Source organism: Excalfactoria chinensis, chromosome 10, assembly GCF_039878825.1.
Source record: "Excalfactoria chinensis isolate bCotChi1 chromosome 10, bCotChi1.hap2, whole genome shotgun sequence".
NCBI lineage: Eukaryota > Metazoa > Chordata > Aves > Galliformes > Phasianidae > Excalfactoria > Excalfactoria chinensis.
This window is the reverse complement of record NC_092834.1, coordinates 13,705,119-13,730,569: the sequence shown is the minus strand read 5'-3', so window position 1 is coordinate 13,730,569 and position 25,451 is coordinate 13,705,119. Positions and strand designations below refer to the sequence as shown.

Sequence of the window (25,451 nt, the reverse complement as noted above, 5' to 3'; positions counted from 1 at the left end):
TCCCCTAATCCTCCTACCCTTTCAAGCTACCACATCAACTTCTGCAGGCTGCCTGTTTGCAGCAGCTCTAAACAAACCACCCAAACAAAAACTCTCACACATGACTATTTTTGAAGTGAAAACTAAGAAGAATACAATTTAACTGGAGACGAGTCAACAGTTGGGCCCAGATGAGAGCTGTGCAGCAGCCAGCAGGAAAGAAGAGCTGTTAGAGAAAACGGGGGCTAGAAGCACGGAATGAGAGCCAGCTTTGTTCCCAGCCGGTAGCCTAAGTGCCTATCAGTCAGCAAAAGCATTCTTAGCACGGCTGCATCAAAGCCTTCCGCAGTCAGTCCGCACGTGACAGGCCCGCACAGCAGCGCAGGCCGCGGCCGTCCCCGCATAGCAGGAGTGCCCCAGAGGTCAGCGCTGCCAGGCATCTCAGCAATCTGGGAACTGCCTTGGCTTATCGCTTGGAAGCAACATAATTACACTGCATGCAGGGCCAGGGCAGCAGCTCCTAGCCATTATGTTTTAGCGAGCTACAGATTACATACAATTTTTAAAAATACAGGAACATTAAAACATAGAAAAGTCCGCTTTACCAACAGAGAAAAATGAAGCTACTTTCTTTTATTCTTTCTCCCAACACTGTCCAGTGCTCTCTTGAGTAACTGAGTTCTGTGGCTTCAGTTTTTTGTCTTCCTTTTTTAAGGTGAACAGGCCAAAATGCCGAGCATTCTACAGAAAATTGACTTTTCCCCATACAGAAAATGAGCTACACCTACTCAATAGAAGGCCCCATTTCAGAGTTAAAAGGTAGAGAAAATAAAACCTGGATTCACACTAAGTTGGTGGCTCCCTATGAATTGGAAAGCGGTAATTTTCTACCAAAAATAAATAAATAAAAAGTGAAATGCTTACTTCCAGATACTCAGAAGAAAAGCATTTCACTCCCAGCAAAGCAAGCCAGCCAGCGGCTCTAGTCAAAGATGGCTGCAGTCAAAGATCTTCCAGCAACAAAGGGGGGATGGAGGGCAACGGAACAGGACAGTGGATTCCATGAGCCTGCCTACCTCACAAGCCTCAGCAGCACTGCAGTGGATTCCAGCTGCTCCAAATCGCTGCTTGACCCACATGTTTCTCTCCCATCACACACCCACCTGACAACAGAGCTCACCCAACAGCTCTGCATTTGCAACTTGCCACACGCTATTTACTCCACTCCGTCCTGTGGAGCCCTTTTGCTATACAGATGACCACTGCCTGCTTACTTCACCACAGAGATGTCATCCACTAACAAGCATACCTCTGCTAGTTCCCTCTAGGAGACTTCACGCTCTTTAAGTACACAGGAGAAGGAAAGAAATAACATCACTGAAAAATATAAAATGTATCATAAAAACTCTTAATTTGATTGCAGAAAGGAGAAAAAAAGCCCATACAGGACTTTCCTGACTGCCTGCCTTCATTTAAACGTTTCTTTTTAATTGTCAATAGCTACTTAAGTCATAACAGATCTGTGAAAGAGAAGATTAATGTAATTAGAAGTTCAGCCTAGCAAAATGCACGCTGCAAAACTTCCCATTGAAGTTTAAGAGACATTTCCTTTCTGCTTCCATGCCAAACTAGAATGTACGCACAGTGTGACACAGAAATCCCACCCTGATGTCAACGGAGCTAGATGCACTGCCAAAGATAGTGCTCACATGAGCAGTAAGCCAACCATTTAGAAGATACCCGCATAAAGAGGCAGGAGCCAGAACACTGGCCATTCTGAAGGAACAATGACCTCAGCGACTGTCAGTGGTGCCTTCTTACCATTGTTCACTCTTCCCGAGATAAAGAGGCATTTACAGACAGCAGACAATGCAACAAGTAAGAAAACCTTTCACGTTTGCACCGCTTTACTTCAGATGAATCAATTCTAACTTACATAATCTCAAAGGGAAAGAGATTTCTTCCATTTTGAAGGACAGAAATGTACGCTTTGGTCTACATCAACTTTCACCTCGAAATTCCTCCTGACAGGCAGCTCTCAGACAAGAATTACGAGATTTCATTCAGAACAAGGCATGTATTACTCCAGCTTGTATCTCAGATGGCAAACATAAGCAAACACCACCCTGGAATACAGAACGGGCTCCTGGGAACAGCACAGCAGTAGAGAAATTGGGACTAGCATGTGTGAAGAATTAACCTGGCAAGAAGTAGAAGGAAAAGGGATTTAGTAGAGACTCACATGCATTTTCCATTCCTGTCTGCAGTTCTTCCCAACACGCAACTCCCACATCTCAGCTCCTCCCCAGAAACAGGAGGGCAGGAAAGATTTGAGGAAGCAAATACGTGCAAAGGAAAGCCACTTTCCTGACACTCCATTACAAACATGGCTGTTATCAGACGGGGTTTGGGGGACAGTGCTGGAGTGGTGCTCCCTCTCACATGGAAGGGAAAGGTAGAGCCTGAAAACAAGGGCTTCTGACCACCCCACTTAATGCTTCAGCCATGGGGAGAAAGACGAGTTTCCATATGCCAGCGTATGTCTTTTCTACAGTTTTACAGAAATTGTTATCACCTTTTGAACTAATTTAAACTATCAGCCTGTGCACAACTATGAGCACTGAGCTCAGGGCCTCCTGTCCCTGAAACAGCACAGAGTAGTCTCAGAAAGGTGAGCCCTTCATTCACCTGCATCCCATCTAGGTCCTACCTAAACTACCAGCTACACCAACACAACCAATGACTTTGGGTTAGACTTGCTTTGTTTGCACTGGAGTCTTACAAGCTAGAATTTTGTAGAACTTTGTCCTTCAAACTATTCTTTGTTTGTTTTAACATTCAAATTTATTATGATTTTCTTCCTTCTCCCCATTTGTTGTCTTCAGCTCTATTACAGAAAGCAGCAACAAGCAGATGAGCTAGCATTACAGATACATAAAGACATACAGCTGCAATTTCAGCAGCACACCTAAGTTCCTATCATGGTTCTTTCAGAGGTTGGGTCTGATTGCATCACCTTGATTTTTAATTGTAATCTTCAAATACAGCTATTCAGTAAGTCTTGATGAGACAACTCTGTGAGTAAGCCTTAGTCATGGAACACTAGGTTTCACAGTAGTCACTTGGAGAGTCCAAACCCCTCAGCTTTTGTGCTAAGATTCTCACTGCTGGGGAAGACAGAGGCAAGAAAGGAGTGAAAAGCCTTTTTGTTTCAGTGAGATCTATGAAATACCGAATGGTAAAGGCAATGCTCAGCCAAGTCACTGTACTGGAAGAACCTGGTGGTAGGCAGAACTTGGAAACGACACAGCTCCTTGGTTATGGATCCCACAAGGCAAATATCATCTTTTCAGACAACCAAAGATCTGCTGCTGACCGTAGTGTAAACAAAACTCTGACAAACAGAGAATTCTGATATAAAGTCAAGAACTTTCTATCGGCCCCCCAACAAGGCGATATTTCATGCTCCAGTTAAGCAATACTTATTTTTCAGCCTCACCACATAAGAAACATGGAACCGGAGGGTCAGTAGGGGCAAGATGCGTACAACAAATGAAATTTTCAGTTACATACTGACAAGGTGCTTTTACATGTAGATCCCCTAACTGAACCGCAGCTGTTTCCTTAGCAGCTCTAGGGGACATCCACCCTCTAACCACCACCAACACAACTACAATAGCACAACTAGGAAACACACAGCCATACTACAGACCGCATCTACAGCATCTCATCCACTTCTGATACAACGTACTCTAGATTCCAGTCACTGCTCTGCTGTTTATAAACAGCAAACCTTTCCCATTTCCTTTAGCTAAATACTCCCTGTTTGGGGAGCATTAATCCACTCCACATCATTCAAAGGAGTCAAACAAAACAAACAAAACGAAGCCCACTTAGTTCTCTCATGAGATAACCCTCCAGGAATTTCCTTTCCAGCATAGCCATGCTATTCACAGAGGGGCTTATCCTGTAGAGGATGGCCAATCACCTTCCACAACTCAATCTCAGTTCTGAAGGAAACACAAGTTCTTTTGTCAGAAAGCCATGCTTCCACGCTTGGCTTCAAGATCTTAATACACACTAGAAATACAACTTCAAGGAATTCAGATTTACGGGCTTCACCAGGAAAACTACCTTACATGGTGTTACACACAGCAACGTTGTCCCAAGTAGCACACAGGAACAATGCTGGGTCAAGCGAGACCCAGTTTTTCAAGAAGCATCCCGTGCCAAAAGAGTTAACACGACCTGGCCTTCTCCCAGATATAGTTGTGGGGGAGCCAAGCATCAAAAGTGAACATGAATTACAGACTTATTACAAGCCTTGGAAATTGTTCAGATAAATAACTTGGCATACTTAGCCCCAGGTACTGTTCTGATCCCATATTAATTACACGTGACTAATTGTTTGATAACACATTGTCAATTAACACCTTTTTAGAGTTACTTCTCCTTGAGATCTGCAGTCTCAGTAATTTCAACTGTTATGTTCTGCTACAGACAACTTAACCCTACACAGCATGACTGAAGACAATCATGTTTCCACACTTACTTCAGTTTTGCCACAGGGAACTTATCCATTGCAAGTCCTGCTCTACAGATTCATTTATAAAGAAAGCCTGCTAGAAGACCAAATCAAGTATTAATTTGAAGTATAATAATTCCATATTAGTTCCCACTGTGGCTGCTGTTATCCCACTGTGCAAATACCCATTATGAAAAACACACATTCACAAGGAAAATGCACTGAAAAACATGTAAGGATTTAAGTTCAATTTGGACAATCATATCTTCTCCAGAGTGGCAGAGCACACTAATTTCCACTCAGTGCGAGTAAAGAAATTAGACCATTTGTTAAAAGATTGCTGACCTAGTAGGGCAGAGGGAAAGACACTGCTACTGGAGCCCATTCAAACCAGGCAAGAACAGGCCATGCAGTCCCACAGGACTGTGAGTTGAAAACTAATTACTGCCTGGTTGAGCAGGGGTGAAGGGAAATATTTTGCAAGGAAGCCTCAAAAAAAGATCTTCAATGCAGAAGGTAATGGAGAGGAACACAAGGAAACTACAAATCAATGAAGATGCCTACTTTTGCATCATTGCTATTTTTAGCAAGTCAGCATTTAGTATATTTAGTTAGGTGAGAGGGACAACAAGACTAACAGAGTAGTACCAAGTTCTGTTATTGCTCTTCTGCTATGGAAACCTAACTAAGATAACACATTATAGCAAATTATCCAGGCCAACATGGGTAAAAGCAGTTCTCTCATAGGAAGGTGAATTCCTGCCACAGCACTTCCTACTGCTACCATGTTACTGAATTTACCCTCCCCCACCACAAAAGGACAGAAACATCTGTTTGTAGCAGATCAGGAAACAAGAATCCTGTTAGAGATTACTAAATACCCTTGAGAATATCAATACTTTTTGAAACATGATGTCAACTTAATTTCTTAGCACCTACATCGTGTTTAATGCTTGTAAATATATGTGAACTAAAAAAAAAAAAATCTTAGTGGGCGAAGGCTAGAAACAACTCTGAAGAAATACTAAAGATCCCATAGAGTTACAAATAGCAGATGTGAGCAAAGTACCCAGTCCTGCACACTTGCTTGTAGCCTACCAGTTCCCCAAGGGCATTCCACGCAAGGAAAATCCATGGATAACTGAAGCAGACATCATTTTCCCCAGCCAAGTCTCTACCCCTGTGACCTTGGCAGTGCTCACTGCTCTGCTGGATCCACAAGACTCAAACTGGATCTGCCAGCATTCAAATTAATGCTTTCTTCATTTTCTCAGCACAACTCCTTGAAGCAAGAACATCCCCATGTTTGTGAATACAGAATGCATATTTGAACAATATGCCCCTAAAATAGCATAATTATAAGAAAAGACAATGTTTCCAAGACATTTGGACTCAACATACATAAAGGCACAGAACCACAGAATTCATTTTGAGACTTCCCTATGGCTATTTGCTTAATCAGTACGTTCACTGAAGAAGTCATTAGCAATATTATTTGCCTGAGAAAACATTGAACATAGCTTGATACTAATTTTTGCTGCATTTAGACTATGACCAGGAAAAATTCAAGAGATACAAATGACTGATGTCTTTCTTAACCAGAGGGTAGCTTGCTGTACAGATTATGTAACTTCAAACATCCTATAAAGTAAAAAACAAGCCTTTGATTCAAGTACCACCAATTAACTCAAACAGACATCTAGAGTTTGACTCGCTGTTAACAAACTGAACACAGAAACCAGAACTTTTCACATTTAGACACATACAGCTTTGCATCCTTCACACTGACCAACCAGATGTACTCAGTGCACACCTCTCAGTGCACTACACACCACCTTTCCTTTCAGTTCTAGAACAGGGGAGAAGATCCTATCTCTCACTGCCAAGTGACTGGTACGGCCAGCAGCACTGCAGGCAGCTGGGTGCTTGTTCTGAACACTGACTGACAGAAACTAGTTTTGGAAGAGTGTTTTTAAGCCTTTTTTCACAATGACATAAGCCTTGTATCCATTCTCACAGTATGCAACAGCGCGATATGTGCCTTAAAATACCTATGAAGCACAACCACCCATTTCCAGTTGCCTCCCTCGAAGCAAGGATTAGTTAACTGCTCACTGATAAGGTTTTACTGATTTTCTATCCTATAAAGATAAATTCGGCTCCCAGGCACAGTCAGATCTCAGTCTCTGTTTACATTCATCTTCATGCGTCGAACTAGAGGCAAACTCCATACATACTCCACAACAACGTATAGACTGTAGAGCTCTGAGCTCCTCTCATGCTGCTGACACTGGAAAAAAGCACCTTGTCTGCCATTCAATAGCTGCAGTTGCCTATCACCATCATTGTATGAATCCAAGTTTTAAAAGTTCTGGGTAGTCCCTTTTCTGAGAACAGGATGTAAATTGAAGTGATTTCCAGGATCCAAGCACAACCTAAAGAACAATATCAAAATCAAACGTTACAGGATTGTTTTCAGCAAGTAGAAGGTAATTTCTGATGTTAAATTAACTCAGCTTGTTTCTAGTACTTCATGTTACTTCTCCACATGTGCTTTCTACATTTCTTTACGGTTATGCTTTAAGAATCTCACCCACATTAAGAGAACTGATCTAACATTCTAGTGTTTATAAAGGTCTCAAAGTGAAGAACAAAACACTGTTACAAAACCTATATCATAGACTTATGCATAACATAAAGCACACTTGAAAAGCTGGTGTGTATAGCTGCTACAGAGAATGAAGTCATTAGTGTCTCTGAGCATGATTTTGGAAAGAACACTAAGCTATGTTTATGAAAACCATAAGAGGAAGCAAGGAGTCCTAGCAATCTGCGAGTATTGAACTGTTACTGTGACCCATTTCTCTACTTCTGATGGAAGCAGTAACAGATACTTGCCTGGAGCTGGAGAGGCAGTTAGAACAAAAATGCAATTAATTACAGGACTGAGGTGAGGGGAAGGGAAATATTCTCTGCACATGCATTTAAAACTAGAATGAAGTCGAGAACTCAGGTTCAAAATACAAAAGAGGTCAAAGAATCAAAAATTCTTCTCCTCGCATTTACTACTAAGGAACTCTTCCCTTCTTTTTAAAACCCAGCGCAGACTGCATATGGGCCCTCAGCTTAAAGGTGGAGAGCTTTACATCTCATTACTAATACCCTGACACAGTCATTCCCACAGCATCCATTAGTATTGTTCAAGACTACATTAGAAGAGATTAAGCCCCCAATGTTTCACAATCACAGCCACCACCAGATTAGGCTGCAAGCTTCATTTCTCCCACCATTTTGCATTGTACACTACCAACAGCTAAAGCAAACACTGAAAACCTTCATAAAGCACATTCTTTCACAGCATAGCTATGAAAAAGTCAAGCAACCAAAAATGAGCGGGAGCAGAAGGCAGCAGGAACTGCTGATACCGGGGTGTAACACAGCAATGCCAGCCAAGATTCCCACACGTACAAATCAAGAACTATTGAGCTAATAAAAAAAATTGTTTTAGTTCTCTACTGGTCAAGCGTGCCAAGATAAACATGGGCATGGACACAGACATGGGCACGGACACAAACCCTGAGAAGCCAGCAAGTATGTTAAGGAAAACTTCTGTTAAGAGAAAAACATTCACACCCTTTGTTTTAATGCACTACACCCCTCAAAATGAGAAACTGGATACCGCGCCCGGAGGGGTGACTGAAGGAAACAAGACCTGAAACTTAACACAGGAGTCCTCCAATATTCTCGTATTTCTGAAATATTTATCATCTCTCCTCCACCTTCTCCGTAACTATTAAAGCTACAATCAGTAGCCCAGGAATTACCAGCTGAAGTAGAAATATGCTGCCCACATACTGACAGGAAATTCTGACAAGGAAATTCACGTGACCTGTATATACAAGAGCCGAGTCTTGGATGATGTTACGTGACAAATTAGGAGGAAGGAGACAGGCAATAACTTCGACAGGAGACAATTACAGGCCGCAACATCTTACTTGACAAAAAAAAAAAAAGTCTGAAAATAAACCAGCAAAGAGTTACAGCAGAAGCAGACGATTTTGCAACACTCTTAAATTAAGATAAGTTTCAGCGTAATTAGTTTGGTTGCTATCATAAACATGCACATGTGCTCACAGTGCCAATTTAGTGCCAAGGACCTGGAAGAAGCATCAGGTGACTGCTGAAGGGAGAGGCAGTGCTCAGCTTTCCTCCAGAACGCATGTGCACCAGTCCAAAAATAAGAGAGGTCACGCCTGCATATTTTAAAAGTTTGGAGTGTTTGGAGTTTCTTTTGTTTTCCTGACGCAGTGCCCACATGCGGGGACATTATTTTTCCACTCCCATGGAAGCTAGCCATATTTCAAGAGAAAGTTTGGTCTTACAGGTGGAAACTCCGCACAGCAGTTTTGTAGAGAGCACAGTGTCCAACATTTAAGCCAACAGTTTCCCACAGTTCCTCACGCATCAGAATTCCAACGCAAGCTTACTAGTTTTAGAGTCAGACAATGCTAACCTTCACATGCTTTCTATTAATACAAACGTATTTAAACAAGGTAAAAGTAAGTCCTCCCCATCCATACACTTATGTGACAGCACCGGTTTGAAATGTAACACAATGAATCACTTTGCTAACTGCATACATTCATCGCTGATATTGCTGTGTACAAATCGGTTAATATGTAGTGAAAAAAAAATCTCTGATGCATACTTAGAAACCAGAATGCAACGGAGAAAACCGACACGGGCGCTTCGGCCTCAACACCCGCCCAGCGGTGGGTGCCGGGCTCATCCCGAGGGGCCGCAGCCCGGCCGGCCGCTCGGGGCAGCGGGGCGCTCCCAGCCCAAGGCCGCAGCGGGGCGGGCCGTGCCTCGCCGCAGGTCGCTGCCGGGCGCGTTCCAGCAGGTGACATCAGACCGAAACCGTGGAGTTTCACCGAGAGCAAACATCGCCGCAACGGGATCGGCGGCGGCACGCGTGCGGTCGGAACTCGGTCACGCCGAAGCCGCGGCAGCCGCTCAGGAGCCGCAGCCGAACGACAGCTCCAAATTCAAACCCGAACCTGTTTCTGAGCGCCCCGTAATCGCGGGCGGAGCGGCAGCAACCTGTTGGGCGCCGTTCCGGCCCTGCCCCCGGGGTCGCGCGGAGTTACTCACAGCAGAGGCGGGCGGCACCCGCCCGTCAGCCCGTGCACCTGTACCGGCACCGCCAGCTGCGGCCTCCCGGGCCGGGCCACTCGCCGCCCGCGTGTGCCGAGCGTCAGCAGCCCCCGCCCGACCCAGCGGGACGAAGAATCCTGCGCTACCGGCCGCTCCCGGTTAAGCCGTCCCCGGCTGCTCCCCGCGCCGTCCGCCCCCAACAAAGGGACGCGGCCTTTCCCGGCGACTCTGCCCCGCCCGCGCGGGGCCCCTCCACGGGGCCCGGCCCACCTCAGCGCAGGGCCGTCCCGCCGCCGCCCATCCAACAGGTGGGGAGCGATCCCGGACGGGGGCTCCGAGCCGTCCCCGCGCTCGCTCGGCCCGGCCGGTACCGCGGGGCTGCGGTAAGCGCGCGGCGAGGCCCCGTCCCGCCTCAGCTCCCAACCCGGCCGGGCTGCCCGCACCTCAGGGCGGCCGGACAGCGCCTTACAGCCGCCGGGACGCGACTCCCGCGCGGGGAACGGCCGTGAGGGGGCGGCGGGGCCGCCCGCACCGCGCCGGGGATTAATGCGGGCAGCGCTCCGCCACCGGGCTGAGCCTTACCTTGCTGGACGCGGCCCTGGCAGACATTTTGTTTCCTTCTTTCCCCGAGACCAGGGAGACGGCGCCTGCAAGTACCGAGAGTGGGGAGAAAAGCTCCCCCACCGCCTCCCGCGCCTCACGCAGCCGCCCAAATAAACATCCCACGGGCAGGGAGGAGGAGGAGGAGGAAGAGGAGGAGAGAGGCGGGCGGCGTGGGAAGGGGCGGGGAAAAAGGGAGGAGGAAGGAAGGAGAAGGAGAGCGGAGCCCCAACTTCGATCCAAGTGCCGGGTCTCTCCCCCGGGCCGGAGCTGCGAAGGGCGGCCGCTGCCCGCTCCGCGATCCCCGCGCAGCCGCTCACATCCCCTCACATCCCCTCACCGCACGGCGCCGCGTGCCGCGCAGCCCCGGACGCGCCTGACTGCGGCGCGGCCCATCCCGCCGCGCGGGGGAGCGCCCCGCCCCGCTCGGACCCCCGTCCCGCCGCCGGCCCCGGCTTTCCCCGATCGGCGGCACCTGCGGGACTGGCAGCTCCTCAACTCCCGGCCCCGCCGCCCCCGGGGGTCGCCGCGCGGCTCGTGGACGACCGTGGAGCCCGCCAGCCTCCGGGCTCCCCCCGCGCGGTGGTCGAAGCCGCGGGCGGCAGCGGCGGGGGCAGAGCGGCGGCCGTCCGGCACAGCCTATGGGAGCGCGGGGGGCGGTTTGAAATGCCGGAGCGGAGTCGGGGCGGGGGGGCGTCGAGGCGAGTAGCGGCGGCGCAGCGGGGAGCCCGGAGCCGGGCCGCCCACACCGCCCACAGCGCCCACTCCGCTTCCCCCCTTCGCGAGCGGCGGGGCTGAGCCCGGCTGGGCGCTCTCGCTGCCCGCTATTGTCCGCGGGGCGGGCGGCGGCGCTCCGGCTGCCGGCGGCTCGTCTCGTTCTCCAGCTAAAGGAACAAAGGCGCGGACAGAAAACAGCCGAGGAGGTCCGGCCCGAAGTGGCGGCCTCAGCGTTCCCTGCGGCGCCGCGCTCTGCAGCTTTGGAGGTTTTGGGGGTTTAGGCGCCTTTTTCAAACTAAGCATTTGTTTAAGAAATAAGAGAAATCACACGAACGTATCTTTTTCCGTTTCGATAAGTGCTTCCTAAAACACCGCCCAGCTGTGGGTGCGGGGCCTGGCCGCACCCTGCACCCCGCGGGGCCCCGCTCTGCGCATCGGCTGCAGCGCCTTACTAACCCCGCTCCGCTCTGTGTCGGACCGCGGACGTTCCGTGCCAGCTTTGGCACCGGGAGTGACCGGGAGCGCCCGCCCGCACAGAGCAGTGCAGGTGAGAGAAGCCCCAGAGCAGAGCACACACCGCAAGCGATGTGCGGGACACAAGTTCCTATAGGGGCACTGTATCGGGGCCTCCAGTCTTTTGCAGTGGTACGCTTTGCGTGCTATCAGCTGCCATAGTGCTCCATGCACGATTCAGAAGCATCTAAATTCCCCAAAGAGGCAACGATCTGATGGCCAAAACACCGCTTTACAAAGGAACGCCCTACCCAAAGCCTCCGCGTGAGTTTTGTGTTTGTTCTCCTTTGAAAATAAACAAATCCATATTCCAGGAAATAGCTGGAGCAAATTCCCAAGGCAGCAGCCTGAAACCAAGGGGGAAGGGCTGTGGCAAGGAGGACACAGCAGTGTGGGGCCCGGCCTGCTACAACCTCCTGCCTGGGCTGGGCCCACCAGCACCCCTCAAAGCACAAGCGCAATGCAGTTGTGTCCACATCCCCAAGGCTGCCAGCATTCAGTAGCCCTGCCGTACACCTGCCCCTGTCCTCTCCCACAGCATCTGGAGGCACGGAGGCCATCAGGATTTCTCCTCCTTTTCCCTAAGCCCCTCAGCTGACCCCACCACACAAACACACTGCAGATCTGTTCACTTATACACTGCTAGAAGGAACTGCGCCTCAGATATTTAAACCTATCTATGCATGCCGAAGGAGGAACGCGACAATTTTTATGCCCACATCACATGAGTAATTGCTGGAGGAGGCAGGAAGGAAAAGGCTAAGATCACAACAGGAAGGAGGGGGAAGATTTCAAGGTGTTGAGGCACAAGAAGAAAATCAATGAAAGAAAAGGGAGAGCAAGTTCACAGCCCTCCCTTATGTCTGCCCTAAGCTCCACCAAAAAGAAGGTGCAATTTTTGTAGCACCTTACAGAGCACAGGTTGACCAAATGCCGTATATCCATACACTGAAGTCATCACGGATGCAGACTACTTGACCAGGCAGAGCTGTCAGCAGTTTGGAACATGGGGCAGTGAATACCAGATGACCTCTTGCCTGGCGGGAAGAGGTCTGGCCCCAAAAGACTCACGTATTTGTTTCTTTCTTTCCTTCCTTCTTTTCAATCTCATTTCCTTTTCTTCCTTCCTTCTTTCCTTCCTCTCCTTCCTTTTCTCCCTCCTCTCCTGCTTTCTCCTTTCCAACAGCTACGTACAGCTCCACCTCTGCTGGTGATACCAACCCGAGGAGCCAGAAGTGCCAACTCATTCTCTGAGCATCGGTAAAAGGTCCACACTTACTGGTGCCTTAATAGATATCTTAATGAAAGCGGGTTTTGTTTCTGCAGCCATTTCAAATTCTTCTTCAGAAGAACTTTTTCATCTCTTCATTAATAAATAAACAACAAGCAAAGCTCGCGCCACAATACTGAAAACACCAAACCAAACGTTGCCCAAATGTTGGTCAAATAACCTAAATCATTACACAAAATGGAAAAAAACCTTGACTGATTCTCTTATTTACCTCACCTCAAAAATTCTGAATCAAGTATTACAAAATTCATCTCTGAAACAAGAAAGTCACATTCTTTGAATGCGTTTAGTAATGAATTGCCTGATAAGAGGCTCTGACAACAGCAAACATCCACACACACACTTGCAGCGATAAACAGCAGAACACAGACAAGCACAACAACGTCCATGCAGACACATGCACTGCAGAGAATACATCCAGTGAGATAGATGTATACCAGCTCTCGTCCGCAAGGTGTAATGGAAGAATCCAACTTTAAAGGGCAGTTCTGATACTGCCTTTTTAGGTCCTGAAAATGGGACAACTTCTTTGTCTTTAGAGAGAAAACTCTGAGAAACCAACAGTTGAATAACAGCAGTACTTTACTTATCTTTAAAATGACTGCCACTGAGAGACGTCTAAAAAAAGTACTATTGCACTTTCTTGTTAAAAATAAAACTGCTTTGATCAGTACGGCTCAAGCCACAAACTTAAATTGATTCAGAGGACACAGAAGGGCAATGGGATGTGTGAATCCTTATTTCTGTATCTGTTACTCTGCAAGAACAGGAAGTCTATTCTCTATGTTGATTTAATTTTTTAAGAAATGTTTTGATCACTTAAAGATGAGGAAGAAGGAAACTACAGAACCACAGCCACTACACAGACAACTTCCTGTGGTTTTCGTGGTCCATGTGGCTCAGAAAGAAAACAATTCATAGCAGATCTTTCAAAGATATCAGATGTTTTTACTGCAGCATGAGGTAGTTTGGGGAAAATAGCTACAAATGTGCCTATCTGGGATCAATGATGCCAAGCAGTTGGGTTGGTATCGTATGTTCTCTGTTTGTAATTGCCACCTGATTTCAGCTTTTCAGGAACGAAAAGGGGAACTGAAAATCAGAACTCATAGTGCAAACCACAAAAGAAGAAAGTACCTTTTTTGCCTCAAGAAATAAGGAAGTGGTTTAAACAAATCATTAGGAAATTCATGTGCTTAATATTACATAATTTTTTAGAGTCTTTTCAAATCAAGTCCCTAGGGAAAAAAAAACAACATTAGCGTAGAAACAATGTCTAGTAATGACCCATCTTCCTCCTCCTTACACACAGTTAAAGCTTACTTCCTAAGCTTACAGACCAAAGCTTACTTCCTATCTTCCTCTCTATAAGGCTGTGATCCACTGCAGGTCCCTCATCTAAAAACACTGCAGATAATTGCTCAATATTACAGTGAATAGAGTCTCCCAATACCTCATTGCCCCTCACAACGTACAACTGTTAGACGAAATCCCAAACATCTTTAATTTCTCTCTAATTAACAGGTGAAAGCATACACCTTCAGTACACACCAGAGGTTGAATACAGCCTGACAGGGAATAAACCTGTTTCACCAGTGAGGATGCCCAATGTGCTATATTCATTGCTATGTCTTATTTATTACTAAAAGTATATTAGGTTTAACATAGTGCAAGGCTCTACTGTTCAGGCAGAACAACATTTCACTTTTTAAGCAAATGGCAAGTGTATGAATAGAGTTAAAAGTAGGTCATAGAGGCAATGCAAGACCATTTCCATATTTGAAATATTAAAAGAATTTAATATTGTAGAGCTGAAGAGAACACAGGGTACACTCTTTGGTTATTATCTTAGGATATCCTTATAAAAAGAAACCTCGTCTCCTTGGTTTTGGCCAAGTCTTAGAGAATCTCTGTCATTCCTATTATTATGTACAGTGACAAAGTCTGGGAACACAAGAACATGTTTTAATCTTGGTTCATGACAGCAGAGCTAATTCATTACAGCAGTGCTAGGTAAAACTACATCCCATTGACAGACGCCTTGTGAATGGGGCTGTGTACTTGAAATTCACTGCAGCTGATCAAGGCTGATTTTACAAAATGCTTCACTACAAGCAGCCACTGGATGTCAGAACATCAGATACACCTATTCTGCATTGTTCTGCTTTCTCCAGCTTTATTTAATTGAGAGGGGACAGTAAAAATACTCAAGAGAGTTGCAAAACTTCATCAGTTTTACACTGGAGACAATGCCACCTATGCAACATTGGTCCTAAAGTTACTCTTCTTCATATTTGCTTACACAGAAAAGGACTAGTTCATTCTTAAAGATGTGTGGCCAAACAAAAAGGAACAGGTTCCACAGCTGACATGTGCAGGTATCTTTGGTGAGTAAAAGCAAAGAACTAACACACATCAGTACAAAGGTCTTTATCACTTACAAACTGTAAGGATTTTGGAAAGGCAGACCAGGGATAGCTGCGTAAAATTGGTGGATTTAATGAATTGCTGGCAGACTCCTCAGGACTACAGGTTCTTCCAGGAGCCCTTGCACACAATGCAAAGTGACAAAGCTGTTCTATGAATCCCAAAGAGAAATCCCCATCTTGTAGGACTGATGAAGGGTGGGTTCTGCAAGGGAGTGGTTTTCCAACCCAGATCATTTTGAAACATGAGATGATGTCTCCAGTTTCTCGAACACAAATACCTCACTTGCAATGTGCACCACAGAAAAGCATCACAACTCACTTTTGTTAATGAGACGGCACGCATACAGAACGGGAAGGCTGCTGTACTCAACATAAAAACAGAACAACAAACATTTTAATACCCCTAACAGATTTCACAAATACTGCAAAAAACTTGAGCTCATTTCCTTCCTAGTTCTTCATTTAGATACTTCAGTGTAGTTGCAGAAATGTACAAACTTAAACATGTGAGCTTTAGAAGCAATAACTCACAGTAACTGCCTCAGCTTTTGGCATTAGACTCTCTTCTCATTTTTGCCCCTGGATGTTCTTACAACAACTGGCACGAGACTCCATCTACAATCTCAAAAAACACACACCCATTTCCACCAAGTCAAGGAACTGACAGTGCACTCAAAAGCAGGAACAGCAGATTAGAGCCAGTAATGCCAGCATAATCTTTACCTCATCTGGTATCTCTGTCCTAGCAGCACCTGTTCTGTAAGAGTGACTTTCGTAAGGTTTAGGGGAGGTAAGTAAGGTGAGTAAGCTTCTGATGGTCACGCCCACAGGGTTATGAACCCTTTCCACCTTGGTACTTGTTTTTATTTCTACTTCTTGATATTAAGGCATCTAAAAGAAAAACAGTTCTAAAAGTCTGTTGTTTGTGGCAGTAGAAGAAATTCAGGTTATCCCTTCTGTGCCCTGTGCAGCTCTTACAGCACACTGTGGGATGGCCATACAGCACAGCCGTGTCACAACTGGTCCACGATGGTTTTCTGGGGGCTCCCATTCAAAGCCAGTACCATTGAAAAGTATATTAATCTGCTATAAAATACTACAGCAGAACACAGCCTTATGAATTTTAGCTCAACTAGCTTCAGTAATTCATCCTCCACCAAAAACAGTCTCAATTAAGATACATTTACTGAGCATAATATACTTCTCATCTTAAGAGTTAAGAGTGCTCTTCAAGCACTTCCCATGTGCAGCAGCCAGGGAGACATCTGGCTATCTGTGATATTACACATTCTGGTTTTGGCTGTCCGTGATTGGCAGGAAAGCCCAGCTCCCAGGGACAACATGTGGCTTTGCAGTACGCTCTGGTGGAACACTTCATCTGCAACCGATAGACTGAGGTTAATATTAATCAGTCTAATTACGCAAATACAACTCACAATAAGTTTCTAAAAGAAGTTTAAACTTTTTACTTTATGTAACAGTTCCAAGTGGCAATAAACCAGAGTTGATAATAGAAAGTGCTTAGTATGGGAGGATATTACATTATTTCCTGATCTGTTGTAGTCAGGAAAGAACAAAACGTCACTGGTTGCCTGTTGGGCTTTGGTATGTCACAGCACAGAAATCATCAGGCAACACACACTGATGTGACAGAAGCCCCACTTTCTTCTGCTGTTACTCGATCACTCATTTCTGCCCCTGAACCTCTTTCCACCACCTTCATTGCTGCACCAGGCTTAACTGTGCATGAGAGTTTGCAAAAAATACTTGTTAAAAAATTATTCTCGTAGAACAGAGGCAAGATTAGGTGGCCAGAGATCGGGACTTTTAAAGCCAAGTTTACTGGTAAAGTCAACATGATTATGTACCTATGGCTGCTTACCATTTGCCTATGCTTGAAGCACATAGATCTCTTCACTCTCGTATTTCTGAAGGACAAAGGGAAACCTCTGCCTTACAAAAGCAAGGCAACTGCACTTCACGTGAGCTATGATTGCACACTTCACTTCTACAAAATCTGCATTATATGTTTCAAGAGGTCCTGTGAGACATGCATGCATTTGCACCATGCAGGTGCAGGTGCAGGAAATCCTGAGACACACACTTCCTCTGGAGATTCCCATAGTGTCGGCTGTATATTGGCTCAGTGAATCCAGTTGTTACCAATTCATTCAAAAGGCAGCAGAAAGCATCTTTTCACACTTTGTCCTGTTAGCAGCAATCTCTAAATCTCTAATACATTTTCCATGGTTGTTTGGGTTTTTTTTTTATACTATGAAATACCATGTCAGTTCAAGATTTAAAAATGTGACTTTTGATAACAGAGCAATAATGGATATGTTTAATGTGGTAAACATGAGGTACAAAGAGATTTGAGGTACTAACAGTCATCACATTGCTTATACCGTCCTAGGGTCCAAATTTCACTCATTTCTCTCAGCAGAAATTCTCTCCTTGTGACTCAGACTCAGTCCAGCTCTCAGGCACTTACCCTGCACACAGACCTGTGAACTTAATTATGCTTGCCAGACCAGGAGCTCTTCAGAGAACCTCACAGGTGGCATCTGCCTTCAGGCAGGGGCTCAATTCTGACCTCAGCAGGTTAAAGCTGGTTGTGTACTTGCTTACTGAGTACACATTCACACCTCAGAAGACAAGCATATCTTACAAGGGTACATCTCAATCTCCAACTTTAAACCTGAGAAATCAGCAGACAGAAATGTTCCAGGTTCTGCTGCATTACCAGAGAAATGTTCCTTGTTTAAGGCTGCATGCCACAACCTACATGCTGGCAATGCCAAGAGGCTCTAGTCAGTGTGATGCTTTAATCTGGCTAAACACGCACAGAGAGCCCAGCAAGATTCCAAGCAAAAACGCTTCTAGTGTGCAGCTAACTGTTCAAACTCCCTGTGCTTGCACTGGGCAAGGGCAGCCATTCTATCTACCACATCTGGATGAGCTTTTCTCACCTCTAATATTTCTAGGTTGTTAGGCAGCAGAAGCTTCACCATTATATCCATTTCATTAGCTAAACCTTTTCTTTACACATCTGTCAGTTCCATCCGGTGTGCAAGCTGAAAACCTGTAACTGCCATATCTTTTTTTAAACGTGTGAGATTTTAATCCTTGTGAAAGGTGCTAAAGCAAAAGCCTGGGGAATGAAATGCTTCTTGTTTCCACAGCAGGTAAAGCTAGGACAAGCAATAAAGGAAGCTTCCCTGCAAAGTCCAGGCTGCAGCTGTTGGCAGACCCTCGATCCCTTCACCTTCCACATGCACCTACAAGCTTACTTGTTACTTTCAGTGCTATGCTTTGCTGTTACAAAGATACAGCCTCTGCCTGTAAATCTCACTCATAAGTCCTTCTGAAAGCCCTTTTGAAATGGAAAGAAGTCAGTTTTGCCAAGTGTCAGAATCTTTGCGAGTCACACAACTCTGGTACTTCTCTGAGCTGAGATTGTAACTGACAGCAAGATGCCTGATACTGTTGTGATCTATATGGTTTCTTACGAGGAATGTAACGCATTCTGACAAAGTTCTTCCACAGATACTATATTAAGACTTTTTTCCCGTGCTTTTCTAAAGCACCTTATTAGAAAGAGCAGCCCTTCAAACACTTCCTCACAAAAGCCCAGTTACAAACCTGGAGGCTAAGGAACGCCCTATGACTACTTATCATAGAATCACAGGATCGCTAAGGTTGGAAAAGACAACTAAGATCATTAGTCAGACCGCCAACCCATCCCCACCAAGCTCACTAACACTGTCCTTCAGTGCTACATCCACCTTTGTCTTGAATGCCTCCAGGGACAGGGACTTCACCACCTCCCTGGGCAGCCCATTGCAATGATTCACCCCTCTTTCTGAGAAGAGTTTTTTCCTAATATCCAACCTGCACCTCCCCTTAATGGCAACTGAAGATCATTACCTCTCATCCTACTATTCAATGATATGCCGTGATGACATTTCTCAGAACATCAGTGGTGCCATTCCAACATACACTACTGGACAAACGTTTCTTCTAAGGCCGTGTATCATGACATCGATACTTTATTTGGACGAATAGGCATCTCCTTTTTTTTCTTAGCAATATACACAAAAAGCATGCAAAAAACAGAGCAAACATAGCTTCGGAGTAACCACAGAAAGTATTTCAAATCATTTTACCTGTGTCAGCACCCTCGTGGGCCTTAATGGTGCTGACAAAATGATTATGAAGATAATTAGTGGTTTCTCTTTACAGGCTCCGTAGTCTGAGGGAAGCAGCCAGGGTTGGCTGAGATCTTAATGGAGGAGGGCAGAAAGAGGCCAGGGAACAGGGAGCTGCTGCAGCTTATGTGATGTCCCTCTGCTGCACTCTGGCCAGCACTGCACCGACATCACCACAGCTCACCTACAGCAGTGACCCAGAGGGGTCATCACTGAGCGTCTGCTTCGCATGGGAAAATCAGTGGAATTACCTACCTAAACATATTCAGTGAGGATTATTAATCATCTCTACTGTTTGTTACATTTGCTTGGAATAATGCAGTAGCCCTCGCTATATTAAAAACCACAGAAAATTCTGGGCTATACAAAATCTTTGCTCATATGTATGCAGGGTCAGCTTTACCCACGCATGGTCACAAAAGGCCTGGAGACAAGGGTGTGTGCAGCGATGCCTCCCTGGGGCAGCACCAGCCCCAGCTTGCATAACCTGCTGGAGAGGCAGGAGAACTGTGAGCTGGACGTGACCTCAGAACATGTCACTGCACTCACACTCGACAATGTTACAGCACAACTTAATGAGATCTTACCTGAACGGGATTTCATGTTGTGACTAAGGGTGGATGCTGAACACGTGAATGTTGTTATCTGAACTCCTCCTCCAAGCAAAACTTCATTATGTATCATATTTAATTCAAAAAAATAATGTTTTGTTTCTAAGTGATGAGATTAGACTGTATCATCAAAATCTATCTAAATCATATTTCCTTCTCACTGCATACAGAATTCCATTGATCTCACAGCTAAGTTGGCTGAGGTCTCTGGAATGCATCTGTGTTATATGCACCGTCTCAGATAAAGTCCTTGATTTTTAATTAATTTATTATTATTTTTTTAACTCCTCCTGGACTGAAAAGACAGATACAAAGCATACACCACCCTCCTGCACCTCTTCACCCCAAATCTGCCAACAGTGGAGATGGTCAGTACACTACTGACGTAGCCCTGCATGCTGGCCAGCAAGGGAGAAACGACCAGTCTCAAAGTAAGGAGCACCTGGGCGTGCTCTGCTTTACCAATACTCATATTATTAGTCACACAGGATGAAAGGTAGTATCTGTAGAATCCCCATTTTTCAAGAGTTGTTTCTTGTACTTGAAACAGACATTAATTCAGCACTCCATCACTAAAAGGCCCTTTGAATATAAGGAGGCAGAGATACTCTAAAATCATGCATATGGAGCTGCTTGGGTGCAAGGTCTGCACTTGCTCAGTGTGGGCAGCCAGCAGCAGGCTGTGCCCCCTGCCCAGTGTGCTGGCTGTGCGGGAGCGGGCAGCTGAGGGACAGGCACTGCTGGTGCCCAGCCAGAGCCCCCCTCCATCTGGGGACAAGGCAGCTTCCCTCCTACTAGAGAACCACACCACAGCCCTCCCAACTGTGCGAGCTGTGGGACGCAGAGATGCTCTCTCTGTGGCACACTCCTCAGACCCTGCGCTACCATGGTCACTTCTCAGGGCTCCAGAAGGGCCCGGTGCTCTGCTTGTCTCGTATTTTTAGCAACGACCCTGCTGCTGCAGTGTTTTACAGCTGAAACAAACACGCCATTATATAACATTATTATGGCTGTATAGCAGTCCTTGCCTCAGAGAGACGAAGTGCAGAAACTATGAAGACTCAGCCGCATTGAGAGGCAGAAGACAGTGCACAACTGGACACTGTGTGCATTATATCTTGATTAAAAATAGGGGTGTAACAGAGTGCTTGGACCGAGGATATCCCCTTACCCCATCAAAAAGTTATGCACATATAAATTTTGAATGACTTGCAGCATGAAAACAAATTGCTAGACCGCCAGCTGAGATTTCAACTCATTTTGAGCCTCTAATTATGCTTGAGCAGCTCTTCAAAACACAGAAATCTGCTTCTGCCTGCATAGCAGAGCATGGAATGAGCAAGACAAATATTGTAGTAACCTTCATAAGCAATCCAAAAGCTATTGTGCAAACTGTCCCCTGCCCCTCTTCCCTCTGAAGTCTACAGTACTGATTGTGGAAACAATAATAAGATGCTTCAATTATTGACTGAGTTCTCTATTTTTAACATTCACTACAACGTTTTAAACAAGCACTGGATGTAGTCTGTGATAGCATCTTTCCCTTCTCATTCTCTGCTGTGTGGAAGCAGTATTTAACAGACATACTTTGATCTAAGTACAGATCCACAGACAGATAATTTTCTTCTGAACAAACTGGTTTCTCTAAGTATAAACGCAGTGCAAACGTAACTGGCACAGTCCTGTCTGTGGTAACAGATGTAATTAAGCCATACCTGCTCCTATTGTCGGGGATGTTTATTAAGCTCCACTTTGCAATGAAAGGGCAAACAACTGTGACTACACCCATGTTTTAGCAGCAGCGGGATACAGATGTTACATTCTGGACTGCACTGGCCTCACATCCCTTCAGCTCTGCAACAAAACTGGTATTTTTCACTTTTTCTTCCTAGTTTGTGTGTTTCAGAATATGGAGAACATTCACTTGGCTCTCCTGCTTTGTTATATTATACGTCTGAAGGAAAACAAGTGTAAAATGCATTGCATAAGGCATGTTGCTTTTCAGAATCCCATTTTTAAGCACTTTCTGGGGTCTTTATAGGAGGACACACTCCTTGTTCACAACAAATTCCCGCATGAGGTTAGTATTACGGCCTGTTCCTTGGTGGCTGCTGGGACAAGCAGCATGGAGGCTGGCTCCTACTCCAGAGGTGCTGCAGGCACAGCCTCCTACCTTGGTTTAACCACTGAACAACTTCCAGCATCAGTAAAATGCCAACAGGGGACTATATGGCCTAATTAATCGTTTTGAGAAGCACTATATGCTTTGGAAATTAACTGCTGGCACATAAATACACAATACTGCTGTAGAACTGCTGTTAAGAAAGACAAGATTAAGCAACATAAGTTGCTCTGAAAATAAAGCCTCCTATTTATTTCCGTGGAAACTACAACAGATAGAAGAAGCACAATAACACTACTTTATAGAGAAAATTCTCAGCTACAGAACACTCTTTTTCAACATAGTCAGCACACTGTTACCACTGTATCCCCACTGCAGCTCCCTACAGCGAGCTGTGTGCCAGGAAGCACCTCTGGCTGCTCTGCTCCACAGCACTGTGGTTTGCCACATCCAGAACAGACAGTTGGGCCTTCTTGAAAGCTCTACTATACTGCAAAGGACAAACTGGTTTTTAAGTTCTTCATATTATCACCTCAGCTCCTCCTTCAGCATTACAGTTGTGTAATCCCCATCCTTGGAGGGTTTCAAGACCAGAGTGGATGAAGCCCTGAACAACCTGCTCTGCACCCACTAGCTTTGATCAGGAGGCTGGGGCTCTCCTGTCCCTTCTGATCTAAATTATGTCATTATCCTGTCTACTGTTTCTTCCTAGCAAAAATCAGGATTTGTTAGGGTTTTCAGCCTATGTATCAGCCTGTTTTTGCAATAGAATAATAGCATAGAATAATCCAGACAGGTTTGAGTAGTAAGCCTGGGAGAACCTCATGATGTTCAACAAAGCCATCCGCAAGGTCTTGCACCTAGGTCACAGCAGCCCCCATTTATCAGTACAAGATGAGCAATGTAAGGATGGAGCAAAGCTTTGCTGAAAAGGACCTGGGGTACTTGTGGATGGCAATACATTAGCAGTAATGTGTCCTTGCAGCCCTGAAATCCAGTCGTATCCTGGGCTGCATCAAAAGAAGCATGACCAGCTGGGAGAGGGAGGTGATCCTGTCCCTTTGCTGTGCACTGTGAGACCTCACCTGGAGTACTGCATCCAGATGGGGAGTCCTAAGCACAGGAGAGATGTGGACCTGTTGGAATGTGTCCAGAGGAGGGCCACAAAACTGATGGAATGAGGGATGGAACACCTCCCCTGTGAGGACAGGCTGAGAGCTGGGGCTGTTCAGCCTGCAGAAGAGAAGGCTCTGGGGAAGTCTGAGAGTGGCCTAAAGGGAGGCTATAAGAAGGAAGGGGACAGACTCTTTAGCAGGGTCTGTTGTGACAGGACAGTGGGAAATGGTTTCACATGTAAAGAGGATAGGCTTAGATTAGATATAAGAGAAAGATTTTTTTATTGTAAGAGTAGTGAGGCACTGGCACAGGTTGCCAGGAGAGGTGGGGGATGCCCTGTCCATGGAGACATTCGAGATCAGGCTGAATGAGGCTCTGAGAACCTGATGGAGATGTAGGTGTCCCCATCCACTGCAGGGGAATTAGGCTAGACAACCTTTAAAGGTCACTTCCAACTCAAATGGTTCTATGATTCTCCAAATTTTAGGTTCTGCACATTGACAACCTTTCTGAAGTATTTTCCACCTCCAGTGGAGGTCACTTTTTCCAGCTTCTTATATAATCACAGTGAGCTTTATTATGCCTTTTCTCCCCTTCTACTGTCTGACAGGAGACATTACCGCCATTTGGCAAACAGTGTGCTTTTACAGGTTTCTCCGTATCCCTTTCTCTAAGATATACTTCATGAATTCAAAAAAGCAGGTCAGCCTTGCATACGCCTATAGGACAATTTCTTCTCTCTTTAAAAGCCAATTAACAGAGAAACAAAATAACTGACATTCAAAACTTAGTAAAATGACTGCTGGAGTCAGGAACCAAAAGGGAGAAGCTAGAAAATGGACAGCTAAGACATCCTCTTGTTTTCTACTTCCAAGTTCTTGTAATTGGGAGATTTTTAGAAATTGTTGACAGCATTTGATTTCCTTTAAGCACTTTGCGGTATCCAACCATAGACGCTACCAGTATCTTTATAATCTGTACTGCTACAGCTAAAAATCTTTTTTTTCTTTTTTCTTTTTAATTTTCCTTGCAAATACAAGCTGGTATAAATGGCTTCAGTGAGTAATTTTCCTTAAGGGCCACTACATAAGTCTGGCATATTTTCAGACTATCCACATCACTGAAGGTTGCTTACAGCTTTGAGCAAAACAGTGAAAGTACTGCCATCCTCATGACCAGGCATCCAAGGAGACAACTGTTTTGCTAGTTACAGAACAAAAAGGCTCTCTGTTTGCATAAACTCTTGTGTGCCTTTTGGTTTCTTCTCAAAGCCTGCCCACACTTAGAGCTCCTGGTGGGCTCTGACACGCGAGCAAGGCAATCCACATGTGATCAAGGAGCCCCCATTGCATGCTAATCATATGATTAAACCACTTGAGATTCCCTTCGCTGTGGTCACTGCAATGGAGCCTTTCCGCATGATGTCTACAGCATCCTTCTCAGAGATCTGTTGCTCTCCTCAGTACATACATCTGAAATTGTACAACAAGGATCGTAGGATGGAGCACTACTGGCAGGCAATAAATCACGATACCAAACAGTAATCTCTGACAGTCTGTTCAACCTCTCACCCAGTTCACCCAGGAGAGCCAGCAGCACCCTCCAGTTCTGACAAGCCGGGAGGAAGCTCGGCTAAGCCATAAAAAGAAGCTGCCACACACATCAGAGTATAAAGACTACGTGATATGGGAGGGTGAAGAAAAGGGTGACACTAAAATGAGGGGCTGGAAGATGAGGAATGGTTGCTTTGGGGACTGGAATGTATCCAGATCTACTTTTGTCTACATAAATAGAATCCACAGCCCAAACTGAATCCACTACACTAGCAAAGTGGCAGATAGTTTACAACAAAATACTAACACAGACAAGCTTTCTGGAAAAAAGCCTCCAACAACTAAAACCAGAGTGTAAACAATCTGTAAGACTCAGCCCCACTTAGTGCAGTGAGAGAGGGGGCAGCACAGATCGACAAGCAAAGCAATGTTCCAGCTCCGACTTACGACCCAGTTAATGATGATGGCTGTGACAGACAGCTTCTGGTCCTTGTACGACCTCCACGGCCCTTGGCCACATCCCCCAAGACTTCTGCGTCTTAAAGATAAAAACTTATCAGCCAGAAACAGTTTTATCAAGTGTTTTATGGTGTGTTTCTGCTTTCTTTCATTAGACACTGAGAGGCATTT

At 45.6% G+C, this 25,451-nt stretch overlaps 1 protein-coding gene across 13 annotated transcripts in view; it reads right to left on the bottom strand.

Moving 5' to 3' along the window:
• The window catches only part of TJP1 (tight junction protein 1), a 153,975-nt gene that overhangs the window by 60,094 nt on the left and 68,430 nt on the right, over positions 1–25,451 (bottom strand). For 3 of the 13 annotated variants that reach the window (XM_072345190.1, XM_072345193.1, XM_072345195.1), the window contains exon 1: positions 10,244–10,648. The exons of 9 other annotated variants lie outside the window; for them this stretch is intronic. In XM_072345190.1, coding sequence (XP_072201291.1) covers positions 10,244–10,270 — 27 coding nt within the window. In that variant the 5' untranslated portion in view covers positions 10,271–10,648. Of the gene's footprint in view, positions 1–10,243; positions 10,649–10,736; positions 10,860–25,451 lie in introns of those variants that run through there. One more of the 13 variants, XM_072345192.1, reaches the window with a different exon arrangement.